At 51.2% G+C, this 26,853-nt stretch overlaps 1 protein-coding gene across 5 annotated transcripts; it reads right to left on the bottom strand.

Moving 5' to 3' along the window:
• Positions 1–1,396: 1,396 nt before the first annotated feature.
• Positions 1,397–24,776, bottom strand: LOC115652849 (C-type lectin domain family 4 member F-like). Of its 5 annotated transcripts, XM_030565427.1 has the most exons (9): positions 24,589–24,667; positions 13,620–13,809; positions 12,549–12,702; positions 7,145–7,261; positions 5,872–5,979; positions 4,607–4,744; positions 3,685–3,836; positions 2,684–2,802; positions 1,397–1,841 (listed from the first exon to the last, which is right to left on the bottom strand). In XM_030565427.1, exons 3-9 carry the CDS (start codon positions 12,607–12,609, stop codon positions 1,679–1,681), a joined length of 858 nt encoding a protein of 285 aa, XP_030421287.1. In that variant the 5' UTR covers positions 12,610–12,702; positions 13,620–13,809; positions 24,589–24,667; the 3' UTR covers positions 1,397–1,678. The 5 variants fall into 5 exon arrangements, with proteins under 5 accessions (XP_030421287.1, XP_030421283.1, XP_030421282.1 ...); XM_030565423.1 differs by lacking the exon at positions 13,620–13,809 and having other exon boundaries at positions 1,397–1,718; positions 12,549–12,707; positions 24,589–24,765; XM_030565422.1 differs by lacking the exon at positions 13,620–13,809 and having other exon boundaries at positions 12,549–12,707; positions 24,589–24,762.
• Between the last annotated feature and the right edge of the window lie 2,077 nt (positions 24,777–26,853).

Raw genomic sequence — 26,853 nt, 5'->3', positions numbered from 1 at the left:
ACTGCTACAGACTAGGGACCGAATGGCTAGACAGCAGTTCTGCAGAAAAGGACCTAGGGGTTACAGTGGATGAGAAGCTGGATATGAGTCGACAGTGTGCCCTTGTTGCCAAGAAGTCTGACGGCATTTGGGGCTGTATAAGTTGGGGCATTACCAGCAGATCGAGGGACATGAGCATTCCCCTCTATTTGACATTGGTGAGGCCTCTTCTGGAGTACTGTGTCCAGTTTTGGGCCCCATACTACACGAAGGATGTGGAAAAATTAGAATAAGTCCAGCGGAGGGCAACAAAAATGATTAGGGGGCTGGAGCACATGACTTATGAGGCGAGGCTGAGGGAACTGGGATTGTTTAGTCTGCAAAAAAGAAGAATGAGGGGGGATTTGATAGCTACTTTCAACTACCTGAAAGGCAGTTCCAAAGAGGATGGATCTAGACTGATCTCAGTGGTGGCAGGTGACAGAACAAGGAGCAATGGTCTCAAGTTGCAGTGGGGGTTTAGGTTGGATATTAGGAAACACTATTTCACCAGGAGGGTGGTGAAGCACTGGAATGGGTTACCTAGGGAAATGGTGGAATCTCTATCCTTAGGGATTTTTAAGGCTCAGCTTGGCAAAGCCCTGTCTGGGATGATTTAGTTGGGGATTGGTCCTGCTTTGAGCAGGGGGTGGGACTAGATACCTCCTGAGGTCCCTTCCAACCCTGATTTTCTATGATTCTAGGATTACTTTGTTTCTTTCTCAGCTATTCCCCAGAAGGTGCGGGTGAAAGGGCTTGAGGGTACCCCATAGGGAAGTGTTCCCGAGTGCTCTTTCCTGGTTAAAAGGGTAGCAGGTTGCATTTGGGTGGTGGCAACGTTTACCAAGCCAGGGAAAAGCTTTAACCTTTAGAGTTTAATGCAAGCCTGGAGTGGTCAGTATTAATTTTTAAAATCCTTGTGGGCCCCCACTTCTGCACTCGAAGTGACAGAGTGGGGATTCAGTCCTGACAACATCAGTCGTCAGGGCTGTCATCTTTCTCCCAGTACTAAATACCCTTGGAAATAAATATTACACGTCTTCAAAGGAAGAGCAGCCTGAGATGCAGAAAAACAACCGATTGGGTCCTTCCAAGGAAGTGACAGTTTTGGGTGGAACTGCTCCTGTTGGGGTGGAAGGGACAGACACGTTTTGATATGTGGCACAGCGAGACAGGGATAGGAGAATTCGAATAAGTGTTGAAGTCGGTCTCCCAGCTGAGCCTGAATTTATCTCCTTGGTGGTCCAAACATATTTTGAGAAATACCTTGCTTACCAGATACAATTGGACTTTTAAAATATATAGATATAGATGGTTCTGACATCATCATAACATCAGATCCAAAGGTGCAAAAATTAGAAATTCAAGCCAAGCAAATCATTATTTACTGGGTGATTGTGAAACAATAATTCCATGATCCAAGGACTTTATTCAGTGACAGACCTGGAAACATACAAATTACAGAGCCAGCCACACTGAGCAGCATAAGGGCGGCTGTCGTGGCCACGGCCAGAAATATCACACCAAGATGAAGTGTCCCTGCGATGCACATCCCATGCGGCCCCCTCCAGTGCACAGGGCTCCTCATCGGCAGGTGTCTGGGAAACATGCTCCATAGCTTGGAAATTAAGGCACTTTCTGAGGTGCTGGGACCTGCATGTCACAGCCCAGCCTGTCCATGGGCCTGCTTACAAATCCACCTAGAAGGCAGAGTGCAGTTGGCATCATTCCACATATTCAGCTTCCTTGTGTGGATCTCAACACAGTCTTCTCTGCCTCCTGTCCCCTGATCCCAGTTGTCTGGCTGATTCTCCTCCCAGAACCTACGGATCAGAGTGTCAATGTCTCAGAGGAGAACCACAGCCAGTTCCTGAGCTCAGTTCTGCTCTGTGGACTCTGTTGTTGGCTGGGGAACAAGACACCCAGCAGTGACGTGGTGAAGCGATGCACCCCCCGGCCACCGCTCAGAGTTCTCCACAGCTCTTGTGACCATGGTAACGAAGGGCTTCGGACGGCCGGGGGTAGCAACTGCCCTGCGCCTGACAGGCCAGCAAAGAGCCAAGGTCAGTGTGTGGCTCCAAATGCTGAGCAGCAGCAACTCAGATCTCATTGCCCAGAACCAGAGCAGGTGGCACAGCACGTCCCAGGCACCCCCGAGATGGGAACGCAGGAACGGGAAGAGAGGGCAGCGGGGGTCAGTCAGTAACTTCTCCCTGGCCCTGCTTACGGGCCTCACCCACAGCCCACTGAGGTCACTGCACCAACTGCAGCTGGCTCCGACCATGCCCCCGGCCCCACAGCCTCCCCTTGCCCAGCCCGACAGAGGGGAGAGCGCAGGGCAGTCCCAAGGAGAGCGGGAACCTGCCGCTCACTCCAGTCTCCCTTGGCTGTACTGACCTGACTTGGGGCCAGATCCTCAGCTGGTGTAAATCCCTGAGATTCATTCAAGTCAATGTTGAGTTACCCCAGGGGAGGCTCTGGCCCTGGGTCTCAGTGGGCACTGAACACACACTCCGTGTTCAGGCTCCTGCTCTGAGCAAAGGGGCATTAGCAGAAATTCCTGAGAGGATTCACTGCTGTTGTGGCAGCACCCGGGGGCCTCCCTCAGGATTGGGCTTGTGGCCAAACGTGTAATAAATACTCACTTCTCTCAAGCTTCACTCACCCCCTGCTTGCGTCTGCTCTGTATTCTGTGCCGTCCACCCAGCGCCAGCTGCCTTCTGTCTCCCGGTCGGTGAGTCCAATCCAGTGATCTTCTCCCTTGGTCTCGCTGGAGAGAAACTCCTGCACAACACAGTTTGCAGCATGTCCAGGTCACCCAAGAGAGGCTGCAGGATGCAGCAGCAGCTGCCTGGGCAGGACAGATTTTGGGGGAGAGGAAAGGGCGTCTGGTGGTGTGAGCAGGGCACTGGGCTGAGGGAGACGCGGTGTCCTGCCCCCAACGCTGACAGTGACTAGCTGGGAGACCCCAAGGGAGCCCTGGAGCAGCTCTGTGTGTGTGTCTGCATCTGTATCTGCCTGGGACTAGCAGCAGCGACCTGTCTCAGAACACTCCCCCCACGGCCCCCTCAGAGCTGGGCTGCAGCTGGTACCGACGGGCACCTCATAGTTCACACCAGCACCCTGCCCTTGCAGGAGGCAAAGCTCGGAGCACAGAACAGGGTGCAAAGTCTGGCCCTGCCGGAGGGTGGGATTTTCCTCCTCAGAAAGTGCCGCAGAGGCCTGGGGTGAGGGCTACAGTGGGCACGTAGGGAGAGAGGATTATCGAAGAGGTGCATGGCCCCTTGCACACAGGCCATCCAGATAACAGGCTTCTAGATTGTCCAACAGGAGCTCAGGCCTGGAGAGAGGGATCAAAGGGGTCCTCACTGGGAAAGGTCATTGGGTTTGCAGGAAATGCTACATTGGAAGTAAGGAAAATCAGAAATGAGCGTGACCCCAAATCCCCCTCCCCCAGCACCCCAGACTCTGGGAAGTCCCGATCCTAGCACTGTTCCTCTGCTGCATCTCTGCTTTTAAACTGATGGGTGAATCCCCCGAGTCAGATACCAAGACTTGGCATCCTCTCTGATAGTTTGCAACCTCACCTGCCACCTTCTATCTCCTTCTGGTGTGAAACAAGACACTGACCCATTATCCAAGCCCCTAGGAAGTTCCTGTGCTCACCTGTTCCACCTGGGAGGAGACAGAGGTCAGGTGCGAGTGCTGAGACACACAGAACCGTTCGGATGCATCCCACGACTTCTTTCCTTTTGAAAAGTAATAGAGGTTCCCACCGTAAAACCTCCAGCCCCTGGAGAGCTTTGTCAGCACGTCACCTAGGAGCAGAGACTGAGGTGAGAAGCCCGGGCTAAAGTCACAGGGACACATGCAGGGAGCTCAGAGTTTCTAGTGCTGCATTTCCCCTGCCCTTCCGCTGCCCCCAGCCCAGGGAACTTTTGATTCTCCAGCATCATTTTCTGGGCACATGATGGATCCAGAGAGCGCTGCAGAAAGCAGGCACCACGGGGTCACTCCCCCAGCAGTGAAATGCAGCTGCATCTGGGCTGAAGCATGGGCGCTGGTCCCAGTGCAGAGCAGCACGACTGTAACGGGAAAGGGAAGACTCACAGTCCAGCTGAGCTGGCAGGGGAAGTTCGGGAGGGGATGTAGTTGCCCAAGGTGGAACATCCCCTGGTTCTGCACCAACAATTTTCATTGATCATAAGTAGTGAAGGTCTCAGGCCTTTTGCAATTTGGCATCTTCCCCAACACCCTGCCGGGGGCTCTGGCTCAGGGATGGTTCTGAAAGTAATGCCCCTACGCTGAAATGCCAGGGTCACTTTTTGCCTGTGACCTGATGGGTTTGGAGCGTCTAAGAAGAGCTGACAGCTGGGTGCTCCCATTAGGCTAACGAGGCCTAGGGTGTAATTTAACTCCACACTGATCACCACGGTGTGGGCACAGGTGCAGCCACCAGTGATTTTCAATGGAAGAGAACTCGGTGCTGGAGAAAGGCGCTGTGCTGTCAGCCTGGGAGCCTGAAATCCTCCGTTCATTCTCTGCACCAGCAGAAACGGCACCAGCCAGCACTGCAGCTAGTACTTACTACAGCAATCTTTCACTGCTGCTCGCGCTGCACAGATGTCCAGCCGGATCTGGATTTCTCCATACGCTGCACTGACGTTACCCAGCTGGGCTTTCAGCAGCCGGACTCCTGCCTGCGCTTCATCCAATAGCTGCAAACCTAGAAGAAAGTCACAGCGACGTCAGTGGAGATGCAGAACACTTGATTATCAGCACGTGCAATAGAGCAGCACCTGCAGGCCCCTGTGTGCCAGGCGCTGTACGGACAGGAGGGGACAGTCCCTGCTCTCAACAGCTCACAGTCAAAATCAACTCTAGGTGGGAGAAATAAAGGATGATTTTCCTGCAGGGGAACTGAGGTGCAGGAGAGGTGCCCAAGATCACACAAGAAGTTTGCAGCAGAGCTGGGAATTGACCCCAGTGCTCCTGAATTCTAGCCCTGTCCCCCCAATCTCCCCAGCCACCTCTTCCCAATCGCTCCCCTCCTTGTGAGCTGGTTCCCTGCAGCATGGGGCAGACCTGGGGGTGGAAAAAACATCCGTGGCCCCGAGCCCTGGCCCTGGGCTCCAGGCCGGGATTTTGAACAGCCCAGCGTTCAGGCGAGTTCTGTGCCAGGGTTCAGTTCAGGCCCATTTTCTGACTGGACGCTGAATAACCGGATCCATGGAGGGGTTTGTATGTGCAGCCCTGTGCCAGACAGACAGACAGACAGTTGTGAGACGTGGCCACAAGGGGGCGATCAGCCTCCAGCAATGGGACTGTGGCAGGTACCCAAATTATTGGAGCTGCACAGGGAGGGCTCAGGGTCTGGGGGTCAAATTGAGACCCACGAGTGCAGCTCCACTGACGTCCTGCCTACACCAGGGTCTGAATTCGGCCCTGTATGTCTCATGAGCTGCATCCGTCTTTCCCGCCAATGCAACCCTGACAATACAGGGGCCAAGGCGAAAACTATGGAGCAAAGGGAGCAACAGTGAAAGGACGGAAGATGTTGACCACTAGGCATCCTGCGTAGGAGCATGGGGCAGATGCAGCCAGCCTACCACTGCCAGGAAGGGAGCTAGGAGGGAGCCTGGAGCAGCCACCCGTCCCTGGGAACAGAGCCTCTGTTGGAAGAGGAAGGTGCAGAGCAGCAGCTCATTAGACAGGGACAGGACCACCTGGCAGGGAAGTGTATGGAGGGGAGCAGGAGGATGCCAGGCACCCACCATCCCTGTAGGCAGGAGAGTGCTCAGCTTCCAGGCCAAGGGAGGGGAACTGACCCTGATGCCTCGTCCTGCGACTTACTGTCCGATCCCTTTGCTGACGCGTCCGAGGCATTGTCAGGATGCAGAGAGACTTGGAGCTTCTGCACCGCTTCTTCAACTGCTTGCAGCTTGCTCTGTGCCCGGAGATCTAGAAATCACATGTCTGCAGGTCAGCGACCGAAATGAACTGCGGCTGGAGGACAGCCACGCCCAGAGAAGGAACATGCTCTGAGCGCGAGGCTGTTCTCTATTACTTCTTTTATTTTCATCTTGTACAGGTTCTCTCCCGAGGAGGGACACCGGCACAGCCAAGGCCCCATTCAGTGCTCTCTCCTGGTGTATGTCACAGAGCAGTGACCTGGAGTGGCTGGCTTCAGCCTCATGAGACGCGGCTCCCTCCTGCTCCTAGCCCTGGACCGGCTGCCAGGGAGAGCAGCCGAATGTGCTAGGGCGAGGGGAGAGGCACAGCAGAAGAAGAACAGAGCCCCCCACAGTTAACTCTGGCAGGGCAGGGAGTGCATGGTGGCCCTGGGCTGGGCGTGGGGTTTGCTGGGCAGAGGAGACACGTGGGGTGGTCACGTGTCCTCCCCTTTAGATGGTGTCCCTGCAGCATGGGGAAGCACTAGTCGTCTTTGCCACTCACTGCCCCTAAGGAACGGGGCTTATCCCCCTCTCCTCCAAGAGCTCTCCATTCCAGCTCCCTGTTTTCAGCTCTGTTTGCTGGCTCCAGGGCAGGGACTCTTTGGCAGAGCAGGGAATTAAACCCAGCAGTCTGAGCCCCAGACAAATGCCCAAACCACTGGGCCATCCGGTCTCTCCGTAGGGCATTTCAGTTGTGCCATGAGGATGCCTGGGGCTGAGGCTCGTGCTGGTGATATGTGGTCAGGAAAGGACCCAGCCTGACGCTCAGGGCACAGGTTGAGCATGTGGGGCAGCCACATGTGATCTGAAGTCCCTGAGCTGATGCTCAGGCAGGATGAAGCTCACCCAGACCATCCCTGACAGGTGGTTGTCTAACCTGGCCTTAAAAACCTCCCGTGATGGGGATTCCACATCCTCCCCAGGTGACCTGTGCCAGCGCTGGACCATCGTTAGACTTAGAAAGTTTGTGGCAGTATCAAACCAGCAGGGCAAGATCTTACAGCTCCATTCGAACTCCCTGGAGTAGGAGATTTATTTGGAGGGACAGACTGGAAACGCAGTTCATATTCTGCTGAAATGTGGAGGTGTCCCCACCCCCACCCACCCAGTCGACCCATCTGGCCTGTATGTAAGTTGGCAAACGTTGGGTTTGGAGCTGCAGTTGAACTTACACAGAAGCATCAAAGCAAGGAGGGACATGGCCAGGGCCAGACTCAGGAGGAGAAGGACAGCAGTGACGATGCTCCGCCCCCTGTGCCGCCAAGGGACCGATGTCTCTGGAGGGTTTCCTTGAAGGAGAAGAAGAAACGTATCCATGGAAAGTTACAGCTCAAATGCCACTGACCGAGGAAACTCCACCCCCCAAATCCAATAACTGCTCAGCCTCCTATTCCCTGACTATGGTTAACAGCAACAGCGGAATGAGGCCAAATAAGGTCAGAACCGACCGGAACTCGAATGTGAAAAGCGACCCTCCCTAAATCAGGAGTGACTCTAGTGCCAGGCAGGTGTCCTGTGAGAGAGATCTGGGAGCAGGATTTCCCCCCTGCCTAAGCATTTCTTGAGAGGGATGTTTAGGGGTTGTGAAGTCCAGGCCCAAAGGAGTATTTTTAAATGAGAAAAGGAACCTGAAACAACTTATCAAATATAAGCAGCAAAGAATCCTGTGGCACCTTATAGACTAACAGACGTTTTGGAGCATGAGCTTTCGTGGGTGAATACCCACTTCCTCAGATGCATGTAATGGAAATATCCAGGGGCAGGTATATATATGTGTGCTAGCAAGCAAGCTAGAGATAACGAGGTCAGTTCAATCAGGGAGGATGAGGCCCTGTTCTAGCAGTTGAGGTGTGAAAACCAAGAGAGGAGAAACTGGTTCTGTAATTGGCAAGCCATTCACAGTCTTTGTTCAATCCTGAGCTGATGGTGTCAAATTTGCAGATGAACTGAAGCTCAGCAGTTTCTCTTTGAAGTCTGGTCCTGAAGTTTTTTTGTTGCAGGATGGCCACCTTAAGGTCTGCTATAGTGTGGCCAGGGAGGTTGAAGAGCACTTCAACCTCCCTGGCCACACTATAGCAGACCTTAAGGTGGCCATCCTGCAACAAAAAAACTTCAGGACCAGACTTCAAAGAGAAACTGCTGAGCTTCAGTTCATCTGCAAATTTGACACCATCAGCTCAGGATTGAACAAAGACTGTGAATGGCTTGCCAATTACAGAACCAGTTTCTCCTCTCTTAGTTTTCACACCTCAACTGCTAGAACAGGGCCTCATCCTCCCTGATTGAACTGACCTCGTTATCTCTAGCTTGCTTGCTAGCACACATATATATACCTGCCCCGGATATTTCCATTACATGCATCTGAGGAAGTGGGTATTCACCCACGAAAGCTCATGCTCCAAAACGTCTGTTAGTCTATAAGGTGCCACAGGATTCTTTGCTGCTTTTACAGATCCAGACTAACACGGCTACCCTCTGATACTTATCAAATATGAATACAACGAGGAAGTGAAATGAGGGGAAAATGATTCTTTGCAGGAGAAAAGTGGGGCTGACAGCAGCAGTGTGCTCAGAAGGCCCTTTCTACAGCATCCCTGTCTGATAACCCATCCCCAGGATGCTGGGCTCCTCCCTGCAAGGCAGCCAAGGGGCGAATCACAGGGCAAAGCCTGAAGACTGTGTCTCCCCTGCATATTAAAGGGAGAACACTAAAGCTGCATTCGAGCCAGGCTTTATGTATAGACAGAAGTAAGTGTGCTCGGTGTGCTCTGGATTTGGTCTCCCCAAGGTGAACGGCAGGTGCTTGCAGAAACAAGACTGTCAGATTCTCCTCTCCCTGATAGTCTCAGCCTGCCGCACCTGCTGCCTGTCTGATCTGGGCCTCAGCCATTAGCTCGCGCTGCTCTCCCATGGGGTGTGGTTCCTGGAACCAGCAGACAACACTCATATGCCCAGATAATCCCCTTACATTGCAGAAGTGGCTTCTCTCACGCTGACCAAAGGGTGAAGCTGCCTCTCACTAATGTATTGAGTTTACAGTTCTCAGCCTTTCCTGAAACAGACTCTGGGAGAAGTTTCTCTGTCACCCAGTGCACACTACATTTTTCCTCATGTTTTTTCACAGAGTCATAGAATCTTAGGGTTGGAAGGGACCTCAGGAGGTATCTAGTCCAACCCCTTGCTCAAAGCAGGACCAATCCCCAACTAAATCATCCCAGCCAGGGCTTTGTCAAGCCTGACCTTAAAAACCTCTAAGGAAGGAGATTCCACCACCTCCCTAGGGAACCCATTCCAGTGCTTCACCACCCTCCTAGTGAAATAGTGTTTCCTAATATCCAACCTAGACCTCCCCCACTGCAACTTGAGACCATTGCTCCTTGTTCTGTCACCTGCCACCACTGAGAAAAGTCTAGATCCATCTGTGACGAAGAGGAACTGCAAAAAATGGCTGCTCCAAAAGCAGAACTATGCGGCCTCAAAAAAAGAAAAAAAAAAAGCCCAGCCATGGTGCAGGCCCTTGGAAAGCTGCAGCTGTATCATTTTGGGCAGCGCTTTACTGTGTATACTGACCACACTCCTCCAACGTGGTGGCATCAAAAACAAGGGGCTGAGGCCAAGCTGCTGGGAACAGAAACACCTGTTCAGAGGGTGGCCAAGGTCAAGCTGGGGGCTCTTAACCAAGACAGCCCAAATTGTAGCCCTCCAAACTGGAGCGCTGGGAGAAGACCCAATCCCAGTTTGAACCCCAGGGGTATTGGGGTGGCAAAAGGGCACAGGCCGCATAAACCTTCCCACATGCAGCCTACAAGCGCCATCAAGCACACTCAACCTAAGGGAGGGCGTGAAACTGGACTGTCCTGGTGTAACTCCCACCAAGGAATGGGAGAGATGGTGGGTCACCCATGGGAACGTTGCTGGGTTCAATCTTCCCCAGGTCACTGGCTGAAGTGACCTCGCTGAGTTCGGTCTCGAAGGGTGGAGAGATGTGACGAACTGGGAAAGTTCTTAATGTTTCCTCTGAATATTGTGTGGGTGCCTCAGTTTCTAACTGGACACTGTCGCCTAGCAACTAAACCTACTACTGGCTGGCTTAGAGTCACGTCTAACTGAAAAGTCGGGGGGTGTGCAGGACCCTCTGGCTTCCCCAGAACCCTGTTGTCACGGAGTGTGAGGGAGTCAGTGCCCGGCACCCCCGGCTTCCTACGATTCACCGTGACTGTCAGCCAGCCAGTAACACAGAAGGTTTATTTAGACGACAGGAGCACAGTCCAAGACAGGTCTTGCTGGTACAGACAGGCCCCTCTCCATTTCCCAGCCAGCTCCAAACTGAAACCACCCAGCCTCTCTCTCAGCCTCCCCCCAGCTCCTCCCCCAGCCTTTGTGTCCTTTGTCCAGTGTCCCGGGCAGAGGTGTCACTTGGTCTTCAACCCCCCCTCCTGGGGTCCCAGGTTACATGCTCAGGTATCCTCCCTTCCCCAGTGCAGCCGTCCCAGCACAACTTCCCTGCAACCCCCCAGGTCAATACTCCCCACTCAGCATTCACAGAACACGGCAAGAACATTCCCACTTTGTCTCACCTCCCTGGACAGACTCGCTGTGGGAAGCGCACAAAGGGGCATATGCTAAATGCTCCCAGAAGAGACCCAGGAGGTGAAGCCTTGTGAGCTTCTTGCCCTGCAGACAGTCTGCTCCATGGGAGAGGAGGCTCCCTAAAGTCCTGACTGGCTTTGTGGGGAGCAGTTCCAGAGCATCGCCCGGGGACTCCATAACACCATCTCTTTGGAACCCCCCTTCAGGTAGTTGAAAGCAGCTATCAAATCCCCCCTCACTCTTCTCTTCTGCAGACTAAACAATCCCAGTTCCCTCAGCCTCTCCTTGTAAGTCATGTGCTCCAGCCCCCTAATCACTTTCGTTGCCCTCCGCTGGACTCTTTCCAATTTCTCCACATCCTTCTTGTGTTGTGGGGCCCAAAGCTGGACACAATACTCCAGATGAGGCCTCACCAATGTTGAATAGAGGGGAATGATCACATCGCTTGATCTGCTGGCAATGCCTCTACTTATACAGCCCCAAATGCTATTAGCCTTCTTGGAAACAAGTGCCCACTGCTGACTCATATCCAGCTTTTCCTTTGTCACTGCAGAGAGCCTAGCGGAGCTCGGTGCTTAGCTGCAGCTGCCCACTGAACCTCACATTCTCACTCGCAGGATCCATCCCCAGTTGCCCATTCCCAGCTTCTGGCAAAGAGGCTAGGGACACCATCCCTTCCTGTCCTGGCTAATAGCCATTGATGGACCTGTCCTCCATGAACTTCTCTAGTTCTATTCTGAGCTCTGTTATGGTCTTGGCCTTCACAATATCCTCTGACAAGAAGTTCCACAGGTTGACTGTGCAGTTTGTGAAGAAATACTTCCTTTTGTTTGTTTTAAACCTTCGTTTGGTGACCCCTAGTTCTTGTGTTATAAGAAGGAGTAAATGACACTTCCCCATCTACTTTCTCCACCACAGTCATGATTTTATAGATCTCAGTCATATTCCCCCTTAGTCGTCTCTTTTCCAAGCTGAAAAGTCCCAGTCTTATTAATCTCTGCTCACATGGCAGCCATTCCAGACCCCTAATCCCTTTTCTGAACCTTTCCCAATTCCAATATATCCGTTTTGAGATGGGGCAACCACATCTGCACGCGGTATTCAAGATATGGGTGTACCATGGATTTATATAGAGGCAATAGGATATTTTCTGATCCTTTCTTAATGATTCCAAATATTCTGTTCGCTTTTTGGAAGCCTCTGCACATTGAGTGGATGTTTTCAGAGAACTATCCACAGTGACTCCAAGATCCCTCTCTTGAGTGAAAACAGCTAATTCAGACCCCATCGTGTTATAAGTATAGTTGGGATTATGTTTTCCAATATGCGTTACTTTGCATTAATCAACATTGAATTTCATTTGCCATTTTATTGCCCAGTCACCCAGCCAAAGCCCTGAGAGGGGCCCCTTGTGCTGGAAGCTTTAGGAAAACAGCCTGGTCCTTATGTCAGCACTTCCAGCTCCATTTCCTCCTTGTCCTTGGGGGAACAGGCTCCCTTTCCCCCGGTCCCCGAGCCCTGGGGAAAACCCTTCTCTGCTAACACAGCTACATCTCCCTACCCCTGCTCACGGTTAGGCGCATGTGCTCGGGCAGGGAAGGGGCAGAGGGTAAGGAAAGGAGGTGTCCCTGTGAAATGGGGGGATGAGAGGAAGCTGGGCCCCAGAGCTGGGAGCTGTGAGGATTCGACCCTGGCGATCTCCTCCTGGGAGAGGCTGATGGTGGCAGTGAGCTGGGGAGGGGGAGCCTGGATGGCTTTTATGGCCAGCCCATGGCACTGCTCTGCCCGGCAGGAGGCTGGGATGCTGTGCAGGGACTCCCATCTCTCCCCCTGTGCCCTTCTCCCATTGGGGACTGGCAGGGGAGAGAGCTCTGGGGACGTGGTCAGTGGAGCAAGCGATCGCTGCCCAGGACGCTCATGCAGAGACTGCAAAGCCAAGGAGAGGCCAGCGGGAACCCAGGGTCCGGTGCAGACTCTTGTGTTTACCTTTGGGTCGGGGAGCAGCTTCCGTCATCAGCATGTTCTCATAGATATTCTCCCTCGCCATGGTCCTGCCTTCGTGGTGAGCCGAGCCCCTGATCACTGGCCTGTGGGTCCTTTCTGCAGCCTGGTGGGTTAGAGCCTCCCTCTGACAGCAGCCCTGGCCCAGAAATAGAAATGGGAAGTGATGCCTGGTGGTTGGATGAGGGAAGGAGGTGGAGAAGAGGGGAGAGAAAGTTGAATGGGGGAAGGAGGGGAAGGGCATGGAGGGCAGAGTTGGGCGGATGGAGGTAGTAGGGGAGAAGGAAGAGGTAGACAGCAATCTGTCGGCAGTGCCTGACCATAGGTGCTGGATCTAGGGGGGCTGCCGCATCCCCTGGCTGGAAGTGGTTTCCATCACATGCAGGGGTTACAGGTCAGTTCAGTGGCTCTCAGCACCCCACTATTCACATTGTTCCAGCCCCCTGGGCCCAGCCTTTATGGCCCCCTCTTGCGGGTGGGGCTCTGGCGAGAGCATAAAGGCATCATCCCCGTGCACGGCACGTGCGGTTGGCTGTTGGAGGTCGTACAGCGGAGGGGCTGGGCCTGGGGAAGCCTGGGCCCTCTCCCCTCCTGGGATACCCCCAGCTCCGCCCCAGCCATGGCAGTCTTGCTCTGTGTCCTGGGCCCACTTGTGTTGTGGGGCCTCCAGCGTCATCCCGCTGAAGCACGGTGTGGGGCAGGCTGGGGGCAGTGTGGGGCCAGGCCTGTGTTCTGCTCTTTGCCTCTGGACCACGTCCTCTCCCCCCCAACCGTGGCGCCCTGGGCTGTCACCCACATCGCCTGCCCCGAAGGCCGGCCCTATCCTGGGGCATCCACGACTGTCCAAATCTGCATCTTTTTCCTGTGTGTGACCATCCACGGGTGGGAGTTCTGCTGTCCAAAGAGACAGACCCTGCTCACTGCTCCGGCGGTAACATGGGATGAGAGGGGGCACGTGTGGAATCAAAGGTTAGCGTGTTACACAAGCACTCCTGGTGAGTACGAGCAGCACTGCTACAAGCAGCCAAGTGGGCACATGCCCGGCGATACACAAACGTTGGCAGCTGAACGCCGACATCACTTTGTAGCATAGGCACGGCCTCGGTCGCCATCTCGGGGGCTGTACAGGACGTTTCCAGGAAGGACAAGCAGCCTTGCTGGCTTTTTCCTCTCCACTAATGACTCCCAGTTTGTCGAGTTTTGCTGGGAAACTTCCCCAGCCAGGCTGAGTTCGCCCTCCAGCTCCCTAGGGGAGACCAGTCCAGTGGTGACCTGGAGCCGCTTCGCAGGAACCGGTTGTTAAATTTAGAAGGCCTTTTAGAACCGGTTGTTCCAGGGCAACTGGTTCCATAAGGGCTTTAACAAAGGCTCCGGCACTCCGCCCCGGCCCCAGCTCATTTCCCCCTCCTCTCCTGAATGCTCTGCCCCCTTCTCCTCCTCCTCCCCTGCTTCCCGGAAATCAGATGTTCGCGGGAAGCCTGAAACAAGCAGGAGGCAGGTAAGCTGGGGCGCGGGGGGAGGGGAGGTGTGGCCGGCTCAGTGGCTCCCTCCAGCCTGGCACCCTGGTCGTGCACCCCCGGCCCTAACCCAGTCCCGGCCCCAGCCGAGTGCCCCTGGCTCCGGCCCCGTGGCTCCCTCCGGCCCGGCTCCTGGTCCCGGCCGAGGAGCTCCAGCCCAGTCCGGCCGAGCGCCCCAGCCCCATCCTGTCCCGGCCTCAGCCGAGCGCCCCCAACTTTGGCCCCGCAGCTCCAGGCTGGGCCTTGTGGCTCCAGCCCAGCCGGGCCCCATGGCACCGATGCTGGTCCGGGCCCTGCAGCTCCAGCCCCGCAGGCACCGGTGCTGCTGCTGGTCCCTGCCGAGCGGCTCCAGGCAGCGTGATAAGGGGGCAGGGAGCAGAGAGGGGTTGTTGGAAGAGGGTAGGGGAGTTTGGAGGTTTTTGGGGGGTGGATGGGGCAGGGTCCCAGGGGGGCATCAAGGAACGTAGGGGGTTGGATGAGGCAGGAGTCCCGGGGGGGAGGCGGCCATGACCCCCTCGTCGGGTGAGGAGGAGGGAACCTGTTGTTAATATTTTGGCAGCTCATCACTGGACCAGTCCCCACATGCTCAGCTCTGCTCTGACTGCTAGTCCAGGGCTGCTGCCTGCTGGGGGTGTGTCTGGACGCTGGGCTAGGCGACGACAGTCTGGAGTTCAGTACAGTTGTGTAACCTGCACCTTGAGCTCTGCACCCCTTGGTGGGGAGGGGAAATCCTGGGACCGACGCAGCCTGACTCCTGCCTGAGGAGGATGCCGGCCAGCAGAGACCAGCCCCTCTGCAGTGACCGAAGCGTCCAGAGTCAGCTCTGAACCTGAGGATCATTCATGGAGTTTGTGAGGACACCACCTTTTAGTTAGTCAGTCGGGGAACTTGTTTTGGGGACCCCCTACTCTCTGAACTGTGTCCTCAAGCCAGGGAGTGAGGGTTTGGGGATTTTATAACCTGCTGCTTATTAAACCTGTGGAGGGACTTACCACCTCCTCCCACTTGGGAGTCCTCTGGGCTGTACTGAACCCAGTCAGCCACGCGGCTAAACCACTGTGGAGAAGATCTCGTGGTCATAGGTCATCAAAGGCCCCCAACAAAGTACGCGTACCAATGGGACACTGATCTTATATTGGCTACATCAGGTCCCGTGACTGGGGAAAGCCACGGGTGTTAGCAGTGTTTTACCCTGTTATGGTATGTTTGTCTCCTGTTTAATATAATTACTGTGTTGAATACATTGTCTGTGTTTGTGTTATTTCTTGGGAGTCTCCAATGATCTGGGAAGTAAGTGGGAGTTCCCCTGTGGTAAGAATTTTCCGCCCAAGCTGCCCTGGTGACCCTGCCAGGAAGGAGCGAGGGGGGCTGAGGCACCACCAAATAAATTCCTAGGGGAAAATAAAGAAGATTTGCCCAGCTGAGTGGGTGGTGGGATCCAGAAGAACCCAGACCTGTCCATCAACACCTGTAAGCCAACTGGCATTAAAGAAGGTAAGCGAGTGGAGCGGGGGTGCTACATGGGAATTGCTGCTGGCTGGATGGAGCTTTGGACTGGTGTTTGCTGAGGAGATTCTGAGGTGCTGGGCGGGGACGGAGAGGCTGCCATTCTCCTCAGGCCCCAGAGAGTCCAGAGGGGGACACATACATTTGGAGCCCCCCCAGAGAGACTGGGAAATGATCAGTGTGAGGTCAGAGGGGAATGCTCGGAAGGTGTGGCCCAAACACCACAAGTGAGTGTTGTGTTGTTACCTTGCACTGAAATACATGTAACAGCAACAGCACCAGGAGTCTCTGTAAGGAGCCCCACAGATTTACTGCTGAACCGCGCTGCTGAAGGGACTGAAAAGTGTCCCACAAACTGTCTGCGAGGGGCTGTGTGTGTGTTAAATGTTCGCTCACTAAGAAATTGTCTGGGACTCTCTGAGCTGACTGGCAGCTGTCGTTAACCCCTACAGGCAGGGCTGGTACCGTAGCTCTGAGCTTCAATTCTGTGCAAAACTTTTCTTTTTTGAAGTCCTGAAAAGACAGAGCTCAGGCCTGTGCTTCAGCAGGGAGTTGTGCTGAGGGGCAGGGATGAGGGGTGTCACAGTTACACATAATTCTGCCTCTGCCTCCCTCAGCCCGTTGCATCTCTGTGCCCTGCTCCAGCCATCGCCACTGGTCCAGCACGGCCTGACTCCTGGCAGCGGCTTCCCCCCTCACCTGCCAGGTGGGTGCTGTTGGGGCAGGCTGGCCCTTTTAATGGATTTGGGCTCAGCCCCATCAGTGTGCAGTTAGCCCCCACCCCAGGTGATGGTTTGCGACACTGGCTGGATCAGACATCACATGATGGTAGCCTGGGGTAGGGGAAGGGCTGCTTGTAAAATGGAGCCTGCTGTATCACAGAGGGGAGACAAGAGGCTCAGAAAGACATAGGGGGCTGGTGGGAGAGGCCCAGAGTCTTGCAAGGGGCTGGTAGAGCTCCCTCGCTCGGGGAGAGCTAGTGCCTGGTGCCCTGATAGACGGGTAAAGGGCAGAAAGAGACCTGTGGAGGATCCAGGGGGGATCCTGGGAGCACCTTCCCCCACACCAGCCAGACGGAAAGGCCTGGCAGGAACTACCTGAGTGAGGCCAGGAGCCAACCCTTCAGGCCTGGTCGTCACTGCAGAAGAGGGATGTTAACTCAGAGAATCATAGAACCATCGAGTTAGGCCTTGGCTACACTGGCGCTTTACAGCGCTGCAACTTTATCGCTCAGGGGTGTGAAAAAAACACACCCCGAGCACTGCAAGACACAGCGCTGTAAAGCGCCAGTGTAAACAGTGCCGCAGAGCTGGGAGCGCGGCTCCCAGCACTGCAAGCTAATCCCCATAGGGAGGTGGAGTACGTGCAGCGCCGGGAGAGCTCTCTCCCAGCGCTGGCGCCGCGACCACACTCACACTTCAAAGCACTGCCGCGACAGCACTCCCGTGGCAGCGGTTTGAAGTTTCGAGTGTAGCCAAGCCCTTAGAAGGGGCCGCAAGGGTCATCTAGTCTAACCCCTGCCAAGACGCTGGGTTTGCTGGGTCTAAACCATCCCAGACAGTCGGCGAGCCTTTGAAACCCTCCAGTGACAGGGCTTCCACAACCTCCCTAGGCATCTGTTTCATTGTCCTACTGTTCTTACAGTGAGGAAGTTTGTCCTGAGATTTAATCTCCATCTGCTGTGCTGTAGTTTGAACCCATCACCCCTCGTCCTGCCGTCTGTGGCAAAAGAGAACAACTTTTCCCCATCTTTCTTATGTCAATCTTTCAAGTATTTGAAGATTGCTGTCATGTCCCCCGTTAGTCTCCTCTTTTCCAAACCAAACATACCCAGTCCCTTCAGTCTTTGCTCAGACGCCTTGCATTGCATTCCATCCCTCTGACCATCTGTGTCCACCTCTGGATACTCTCCAGTTTCTCTACATCCTTTCTTTACATTGGTGACCAGAACTGGACACAGTACTGCAGCTGAGGCCTACCCAGCACCGAATAGAGTGGTACTGTCACCTCCTGTGACTTGCATGCGAGGCCTCTGTTCCTGAACCTAAAACTGCATTTGCTTTTTCTGCAACAGCATCCCATTGCTGACTCATGTTTAGGTTGGGATCCACCACAACTCCCCGATCCTTCTCAGCAGTGTTGCTGCCAAACCACTTTCCCCTCATTCTGTATTTGTGTATTTGGTTGATCTTCCATGTGTGTAGCACCTTATGTTTGTCTTTGTTGAATTTCATGTTGTTGTCTATAGCCCAGTTCTCCAATTTAGCAAGATCCCTCTGAATTTTAGCTTTATCCTCCAAAGTGTTGCAACCCTTCTCTCCTAGCCTTGCGTCATCTGCAAACCTGATCAGTATGCTCTCCATACCTACACTCAGTGTACGGGGAGAGTTTGGCAAACCAGGGAAGTGCCTGAAACCACTATGGCTTTGTGCTCAAAGCATGCCGTAAAGTGGTCATGCAGGAGGCTTAGCTTGACCAAAGAAGGCGGGGATGGGGTTTTGGGTGTCACAGAAAGAGCAGCTTGACCCCATGTCCTTCCTGATAAGAATTGTGTTGAAGTTGTTGATGCATGCATTATAGAGGAGCAAGATGTGCCCTCAGGAATGTGTCCGACAGGGTCTCAAGGCTGCAAACTTTGGAAAAAGCCCCCACCTGGTTAATCAATAATCAGAAGAAAGCCTCTTGCTGGGCCATTGAAATTGCTTGCTGAACAAGTTTTCTTTAAGGGACATGTCATTTTGTTATAAATAAGGGGAAAAACTTTGAGGTAGTGGGACTCTTCAGGACTGGTCTCTCCCTCTGAATGCATCTTGTGTTCCCCACCGGCAGACGGGCTGCCGCTGTGCCACTTGAGAACCACACTCAGCTTCAGTAATTATCGAGGGGTGGGGGTGTTTTACTATCCTGTTGCGGACGTGTGTGAGTGCTTGAGACTAAGTAAAGTTTAGCTTTAAGGGAAAGCACTCTTGTGTTGTCCTGTTTGTGCCGCCATCTATGGGCCAGATGCCCTGGACGGCCATGTGTCCTGTGATTTATTTCTGACACCACCTCCCACTGGGTAAACATTACCAAGAGCTTTGGGTTGAAAGAACCCCAGGTAACAGAATTTGGAGGCCCCAATGAGGATTGGTAGAGAGGAAGGAGATGGATGGTACAAACAGTTTGTAGTTTGTCCATCGCAGTAGGAGGTAAAAGATGACAGGGTGAGGTCGCTCCCTACAAATTCCTGTGTCGCAGTTTGCGAGTTCCACAAGGAAAGGGTGTTTGCTCTGAGTGCACAGGGACAGGGTATTTGCCCAGAGCCATTGGAGGGGTAAAGTTAGGTGCTTTTCCCCTGGAGTCCTAGGAACTGGGGAAAAAGTGGGTGTCCTTGAATGTATGAGTAACAGAGAATTTTGTGCAGGTAAGAATTTTGGTGCAGAGAATGCAGGCAGCCTGAGGTCTTTTGGACTGAACTGATAGAGCCTAACAGGGTAAACAATAGCAAAGTACCTGTGCCTTAAAAAGAACAGGAGTACTTGTGGCACCTTAGAGACTAACACATTTATTTCAGCATGAGCTTTCGTGGGCTACAGCTCACTTCTTCGGATGCACAGAATGGAACACACAGACAGGAGATATTTATACATACAGAGAACAAGAGAAGGTGGAAGTGGCCATACCAACCGGAAGAGTCTAATCAACTGAGATGAGCTATTGTCAGCAGGAGAAAAAAAACTTTTGAAGTGATAATTAAGATAACCCATAGAAGTTGTGTGGAGAACTAAACATAGGGAAATAGATTCAATTAGTGTAATGACCCAACCATTCCCAGTCTCTGTTAAGGCCTGAGTTAATTGTGTCTAATTTGCATATTAATTCGAGTTCAGCGGTCTCTCTTTGGAGTCTGGTTTTGAAGTTTTTTTGTTGCAAAACTGCCACCTTAAAGTCTGTCACTGAGTGGTTAGAGAGGCTGAAGTGTCTCCCACTGGTTTTTGAATGTTATGATTCCTGATGTCAGATTTGTGTCCATTTATTCTTTTGCGTAGAGACTGTCCGGTTTGGCCAATGTACATGGCAGAGGGGCATTGCTGGCACATGATGGCATATATCACGTTGGTAGATGTGCAAGTGAACGAACCCCTGATGGCGTGGTTGATGTGATTAGGTCCTATGATGGTGTCGATATGTGGACAGAGCTGGCATCAGGCTTTGTTGCAAGGATAGGTTCCTGGGTTAGTGTTTAAGTTGTATGGTGTGCGGCTGCTGGTGAGTATTTGCTTCAGGTTGGGAGGCTGTCTATAAGCGAGGACTGGCCTGTCTCCCAGGATCTGTAAGAGTGAGAGATCATCATCTGTTATTTTCTTTGTTGGGCCTGTCCTGTAGTAGGTGGCTTCTGGGTACTCTTCTGGCTCTGTCAATCTGTTTTTTCACATCAGCAGGTAGGTGTTGTTGTTTTAAGAATGCTTGACAGAGATCTTGTAGGTGTTTATCTCTGTCTGAGGGATTGGAGCAAATATGGTTGTATCTTAGAGCTTAGCTGCAGACAACGGATCGTGTGATTTGTCCTGGATGGAAGCTGGAAGCATGTAGGTAAGTATAGCGGTCAGTGGGTTTCCGGCATAGGGTGGTGTTTATGTGACTGTCGCTTATTAGCATAGTAGTGTCTAGGAAGTGGACTGCTTGTGTGGATTGGTCTAGGCTGAGGTTGACGGTGGAATGGAAATTGTTAAAATCATGGTGCAATTCCTCGAGGGCTTCTTTTCCATGAGTCCAGATGATGAAGATGTCATCAGTGTAGCACAAGTAGAGTAGGGGCGTTAGGGAACGAGAGCTAAGGAAGCGTTGTTCTAAGTCAGCCATAAAGATGTTGGCATATTGTGGGGCCATGCGGGTACCCATAGCAGTGCCACTGACTTGAAGGTATATATTGTCCCCAAATGTGACAGAGCCAGAAGAGTACCCAGAAGCCACCTGGGTGTTTTGGAAACAGGAGTTGAAAGTGAAAAGAAATCAAAACTCAGGTGGAAGTTGATTTTGTCCCTTCTAAGACAGAGTCTCTCAGCTGCTGATGGCTTTGGATGCAAAAGCAAGCCAGAAAGCGTCTGTGTTAATGCAAATTACCTAACTGATAGAGGAAAGAGAGAACTGTCCATAAATGGCACCACAAAGGAGCTGTAGATAATGAATATGCCTGGCCAGCAAACAAACTACCTGGAACCAAAAGGCTCAAATTGTGGCCCTCCAGAGGAAGGTGGAAAACAAAGTCAAACCTAAAAATATGAGAGGGACCGGTTAACCCCAAGTAGGAAAAAATATCCTTTTTCTGTGTGTATGCAGTGCTGAAATCTGAAGACAGGTACGAAAGGGGTCTGCTTATATGCATGACACCCCTATTTTTTAATTCACCAAAACCCCAAGGATATAATTACATTAAAAAGCCTATGCAAAGATTTCCAGAGAACATTGAACACATTGGCCTCAAAAACAAATTGTCTAAATAAAAGGCATGGTATAACCAGAAGTGGCACCAGGGTTTTTGGCGCCCTAGGCAGGGGTCCTCCTGCACTCCTGGTCGGCAGTGGCAATTCTGCGGCGGGGGGGTCCTTCCGCACTCTCGATCTTCAGGGCACTTCAGCGGCGGGTCCCGGAGCGAGTGAAGGACCCGCTGTAGAATTGCCGCCGAAGACCTGGAGTGCAGAAGGACCCCCCGCCGCAGAATTGCTGCCGAGAGTGGCAAAATGCCGCCCCCTCCCAAATCCTGGTGCCGTAGGCAACCGCCTAGGTGGCCTAAATGGAAGCGCCGACCCTGGATATAACAAGATACTTCTAATAGACTTCATCTTAGTATTAAACAGTGGGATAAATGTAATGTTAATAAGTACCCCTGTAACAATGTATAGTGTGTATGATTTTTGGGAAAACCTTTAAGGTCACATATGTGGTAGTGATGCTCCTCAGCTATTACCTGTGAATACACTTAAAGCTTAGCACAGCAGAGAAACATTGCAAACGTGGTCTGCTGTAGAAGAAGGCAAACTGAGGTACATCACCTCATGAATCTAATGACTGAACAAGGATTCCTCGTTGTTTTTGCTGATACAGACTAACACGGCTACTACTCTCTGTCACCATGCAAGGCACTGAATTCAGCCGTATGAAGTGGAAATCCACTAACTTCATGAAAAAACTCGTGCAGATACAGACACACATCATCTTCCTTTCCAAACACAAACAAATGGACATAATACCAAAGGACTGAAGGTAAAAAATCTATTGCAATCAACATACCACACAGACTATGGTGAGAGATTGTGCTACACTCTCAAAGAAACTGCAGAACCACCTGATCAACATCCTATACAGCAAACAAGAGAGGATCAAGAATGAACTCTTATCTCCTTAGACTGACCTCACGCTTGGTAAAGCAACCCCCATCCTTTCATGTATTTATACCTGCTCCTGTATTTTTCCCTTCATGCATCTGACGGGGTGGGCTCTAGCCCACAAAAGCTTATGCCCAAATAAATGTATTAGTCTCTAAGGTGCCACAAGGACTCCCCATTGTTTTTGCTGATACAGACTAACACGGCTACCACTCTGAAACCTGTGAGATAATAATTCCCCCTAAACCCTTAAAAGGTAGGAGCCATTGAAACCTGGCCTGCCTATAGAACAAAACCACAGGAATATATGGGGGTAATTCCTCTTTGTTGCCAGCAAACAGCAAGGATCTTTGTAAAAGGAAGGGATATTTTAAGCGATAACCTGCCACCCCCAAAGGGGTAGAAATACGTTCATTTTGTCTTTCAGAAAATCAGGAAAAGCTGGTACCCGCTGAGGTGCAGCTCAGAATACCATGGATCTATTGTTGTGACAAAGATTGTGTTTTGTGTTTTATGTTTTGTCTTGTGTTTGTCTTGTTGCTACCATTGTTGTGTACTGTGTTACAAAAAAAAGAAAATACTGCATTAGGAAGAAAAGGCTTAACAACCATTTTAACTGTATTTCCAGAAACCAATGTTGCAGAAGGGCGGAGGTCAAGAAACGCCAGCCTGTTAACAGGGAAACATCCTGAGGTGGTAAAGGCACATTTAAAGGCAAAATATGCATGAGATACAAGGTTTATCTGTTGGGGGGAATAAAAGGATGGACATAAAATTTTTTTTTAAGGCACAAAGTGAAATTACCAAGGGGAAAAAAGGGTATGTAAAAACATTGGTTACTCAAAGACTAAGACTTGCCAATTGTTACTTCTTAGTCAACTTCCAGCATGCAAGCCCAGCTGAATGCACTGGGTGTTGTATGACACTGGATGTAAGGAAAGAAAAGCCATTGCCACACCTTCCCTGATTACTATAAGGGGCAGTACAGTAAAGGCCCAGTGAAGGCAGAGCTGCCCTAATACTATCTTAATGTGAACTACTGAAGGTTATTGGAGTTCCCTGGCAGCCGTGGGGGTGGGCAGCCTACAGAAAAGGCTCCCAAGAAATGTGCTGAACTGCTTTGGGTGGAACTGGATTAGAAGTTGGAGTGCTGGATGCTACTAACATAGAGGTATTGGCAAACAAACCAAGTTATGGTCATAAAGTAAATCATAATCTTTATGAGAATAAATGTTTCTGTCATATTGTAGCAATCGGGATGTGATTTTGACTTTCATGTTCCCGAATTTCAATATAGTCAGTTAAAAGTGTCTTATACTTTGAATTCTGTTGTGACACCTGTACCTCTTGGAATGGATTTAACTGCCTTACAAACATTGCTTGTACACCCTGATTTACAGAACCAGCTAGACACTGCAAAACAGGAAGGGTGCAGAGTCATGGTTACCATGCATCATAATGCCAATGAAATTAAACAGGTATTTGCCAGAATTGGCCAAGACCTGTCACACTACTGGTGGGAAGTGTTATTGGGATGGGCCCCCTACTGGCACATCCTGAATTTGGCCCTACACCCCATCATAGTAATCTTGGGGTCCCAGTTAGTAGTGGCTTTTGTTACCAGCCAAATAACATGCTGGACCTGGCGCAAAATCCAGCAGTTGCAAGTCCCCCAACAGATGAGTCAGTGGTTACTGCCACCAGCACTCATACCTCCGGGAAAGGAGGTTAAAACGATCACTTGTCAGTTGCTGTGCTGGTGCGCTAAGTATGGGATGCCAACAAGAAGATAATTTGCTCGGTCTCGGTTAAGAGCCTTGAGCTTTCACTGGATCTCAATGCAGGTGCATCCAGAAAAGGTGTGGCGGTGACCATGTAAAGGCCCTCTTGTGTGAAAGGTGATCTTTAAAGAGGGGAACTGTACGGGGAGATTTTGGCAAAGTAGTAAAGTGCCTGAAACCACTATGGCATATTACTAAAAGCAGCCAAGTCTGCAGGCCGTCAAGTGGCCATGTAGCAGGCTTAGCTTAACCAAGGCAGGAGGGGAGGGGGTTTTGGGTGTCACAGAAAGGGCAGTTTGACCCCATGTCCTTCCTGACAAGAATTGTGTTAAAGTTGCTGATGCATCCATTTTAGAGGAGCAGGATGTGCCCTCAGGAATGTGTCTGACAGGCTCTCAAGGCTGCAAACTCTGGTAAAAACCCACACCTGGTTAATCCATAATTAGAAAGAAGCCTCTTGCTGGACCATTGAAATTGCTTGCTGAACAAGTTTTCTTTAAGGGTCATGTCATTGTATTATAAATAAGGGTGAGAAGTTTGAGGTAGTGGGATACTTTGTGATGTCCTGTTGCGTCAGGCATCTAGCAGCTGGACAGTCACGTCTCCCCTGATTTATTTCCTGACACCACCTCACACAGAGTAAATGTTACCAAGAGCTTTCAGTTGAAAGAACCCTGGGTAACACCAGGTCATTATCGAAGATGTTAAACAACACTGGACCTAGAACTTGAGTTAACAAGCTTGAGGTAAAATCCTAGTGAAGACAAGGCACTGTGTAGTTTTCAGATGAGTTGTTAGGAGGTCAAGTTAAAGCCTGTGGAGGTGCCTAACAACTAACGTGACAAATATGACCTACCTTGTCTCCATGAGCTTTTAGCTTGAGTTACGGGCAAACCTTTCTTCCCATCCAGATGAGACCATCCAGAGCTCAGGAGCGCGGCAGGGGACTGCTTAGCATGGAGAGAAAGACTTTCAATTAAAATTAGAATCTTTTGGTTAAACCCAAGTGACAAAATTTCCTGCCACATGGAGTAGAAAGAGAGCCTGAATGCATGTTATCTTGACGTTAACACTAGGCTGGGGCGGAACTTGGTTTTAACAGGAACCCCCCCTTTCCTGCTCTGAAAATATTTCTCACTTTGGCTGAGGATGGAAGCTAGCTTACAAAAACCTCCTGATGCAGTAGGGCTGGGTTCTGCCATGCTAATCCACACTGGGTTACACCTTCCTCCACAAGCAGCCTCACTCATTTGAAGGGGACCAGCTGCAAATTAAAGGATTTCTCATAGTGAGTAAAATTGGCAAACTCTCACCCTCTGGCTTGGTCTACACTACAGAGTTAGGTCAACGAAAACTGCCTTACGTCTACCTCTCCATGTCAGTATCCACATCAGAGAATGGTCCTACCAATGTAAGTGCCCTACTACATGGACATAATAACCACACCTCCACCACAAGCATAGACCTTATGTCGGAGTAGTCAAGGCAACACATTGTTTGTGTAGACACGGCGGGTTACTTACATCGGCCGTTGGCTGTTGTTCCTGGAGCCGTGAAATTGACAAGAACGCCGGGATGTGTACGGAGCTCCAGCTAAAGCCCAGCTACACCCAAGGCTCTTGGCTCCCTGATCCCAGCTGACCTGCTTCTCAGGCTCCCCAGTCCCAGCTGGGCTGTACCTACCTGGCTCCCCACTCCGTGCTCAGATTTTTGGTGAGGTTTAGTAAGGACAGATGCTTTTAAAGGCCTAGTTGGTGTGTTACTGAAGAATAGAAAGAGAGAACTTAAAGAAAAATAAAGATTTTTGTTTTTAAAGGGTTAGTCTGAAATAATAGAGGCAAGCTATTAAAGAAAAGAGAGATTTTGGGCTAGGTTTAGTAAGGAGAGGTGTTTTTAAAGGCCTAGTTTGGCATGTTATTAAAGAATAAAAAAAATTGAGATAAATTTAAAAGGTGTATTAAATATTAGGTTAGGTTAAGAAAAAAACATTTAAAAAGAGTTAAATGAAAGAGCAAAATATTAAGGAAACTGCCATGTGCTCTGATCTGCCAACCCAGCAGACGGAAGAATCCACTTACATGACTCATCTTCCTGGGGGAAGGGCAGAACAACCAATGTATCTTATCCTCTTTCACATCCCACAACAGTCCGTCTGGTTTTGATGGACCTTTCCTGTTGGGAAAGATGTAACACCTTCTTGTGGAGACTGGCATGTCACACCAGTTAATGTCACTCTCCTGCCTGGTGGTTTACACGGTCACAGAGGCTCACAACACAACCGCTCCATGAATGACAGCCAACAGTGATGTAAGTAACCCGCAGTGTCTAACTCTGTAGTGTAGACCAAGCCAGAGGGTGAGATTCTGCCACATTTAGTCACTATGAGAAGCACCTTAATTTGCAGCTGGTCCCCTTGAAATCAATGAGGCTGCTTGTGGGGGAAGGTGTAACCCAGTGTGGATAAGCATGGCAGAACCCAGCCCTACTGCACTGGGTGGTTGTTGTAAGCTAGCTTCCTTCCTCAGCCAACGTGAGAAACAACTATTTGTAGTGGAAGAAAGGGGGGTTTCTGTTAATAGCAACTTCCGCCCCAGCCTAGTGTTAACCTCAGGAGAACATGCGTTTGGGCTCTCTTTGTGCTTGTTAGAGAACATAAGAACATAAGAACAGCCATACTAGGTCAGATCAAAGGTCCATCTAGTCCAGTATCTGTCTGCCGACAGTGGCCAATGCCAGGTGCCCCAGAGGGAGTGAACCTAACAGGTAATGATCAAGTGATCTCTCCCCTGCCATCCATCTCCATCCTCTGACAAACAGAAGCTAAGGACACCATTCCTTACCCATCCTGGCTAATAGCCATTAATGGACTTAATCACCATGAATTTATCCAGTTCTCTTTTAAACCCTGTTATAGTCCCAGCCTTCACAACCTCCTCAGGCAAGGAGTTCCACAAGTTGACTGTGTGCTGCATGAAGAAGAACTTCCTTGTATTTGTTTTAAACCTGCTGCCCATTAATTTTATTTGGTGCCCCTAGTTCTTGTATTATGGGAATAAGTAAATGGAGGAAAGGGCAGAAAGGCAAAGAAATATATGTGGGATATGGCAGGAGATTCCCATGC

Source organism: Gopherus evgoodei, chromosome 5, assembly GCF_007399415.2.
Source record: "Gopherus evgoodei ecotype Sinaloan lineage chromosome 5, rGopEvg1_v1.p, whole genome shotgun sequence".
Classification (NCBI taxonomy): domain Eukaryota; kingdom Metazoa; phylum Chordata; order Testudines; family Testudinidae; genus Gopherus; species Gopherus evgoodei.
Note: the sequence above shows the minus strand (reverse complement) of the source record. Positions and strands in the feature narration are given on the sequence as shown.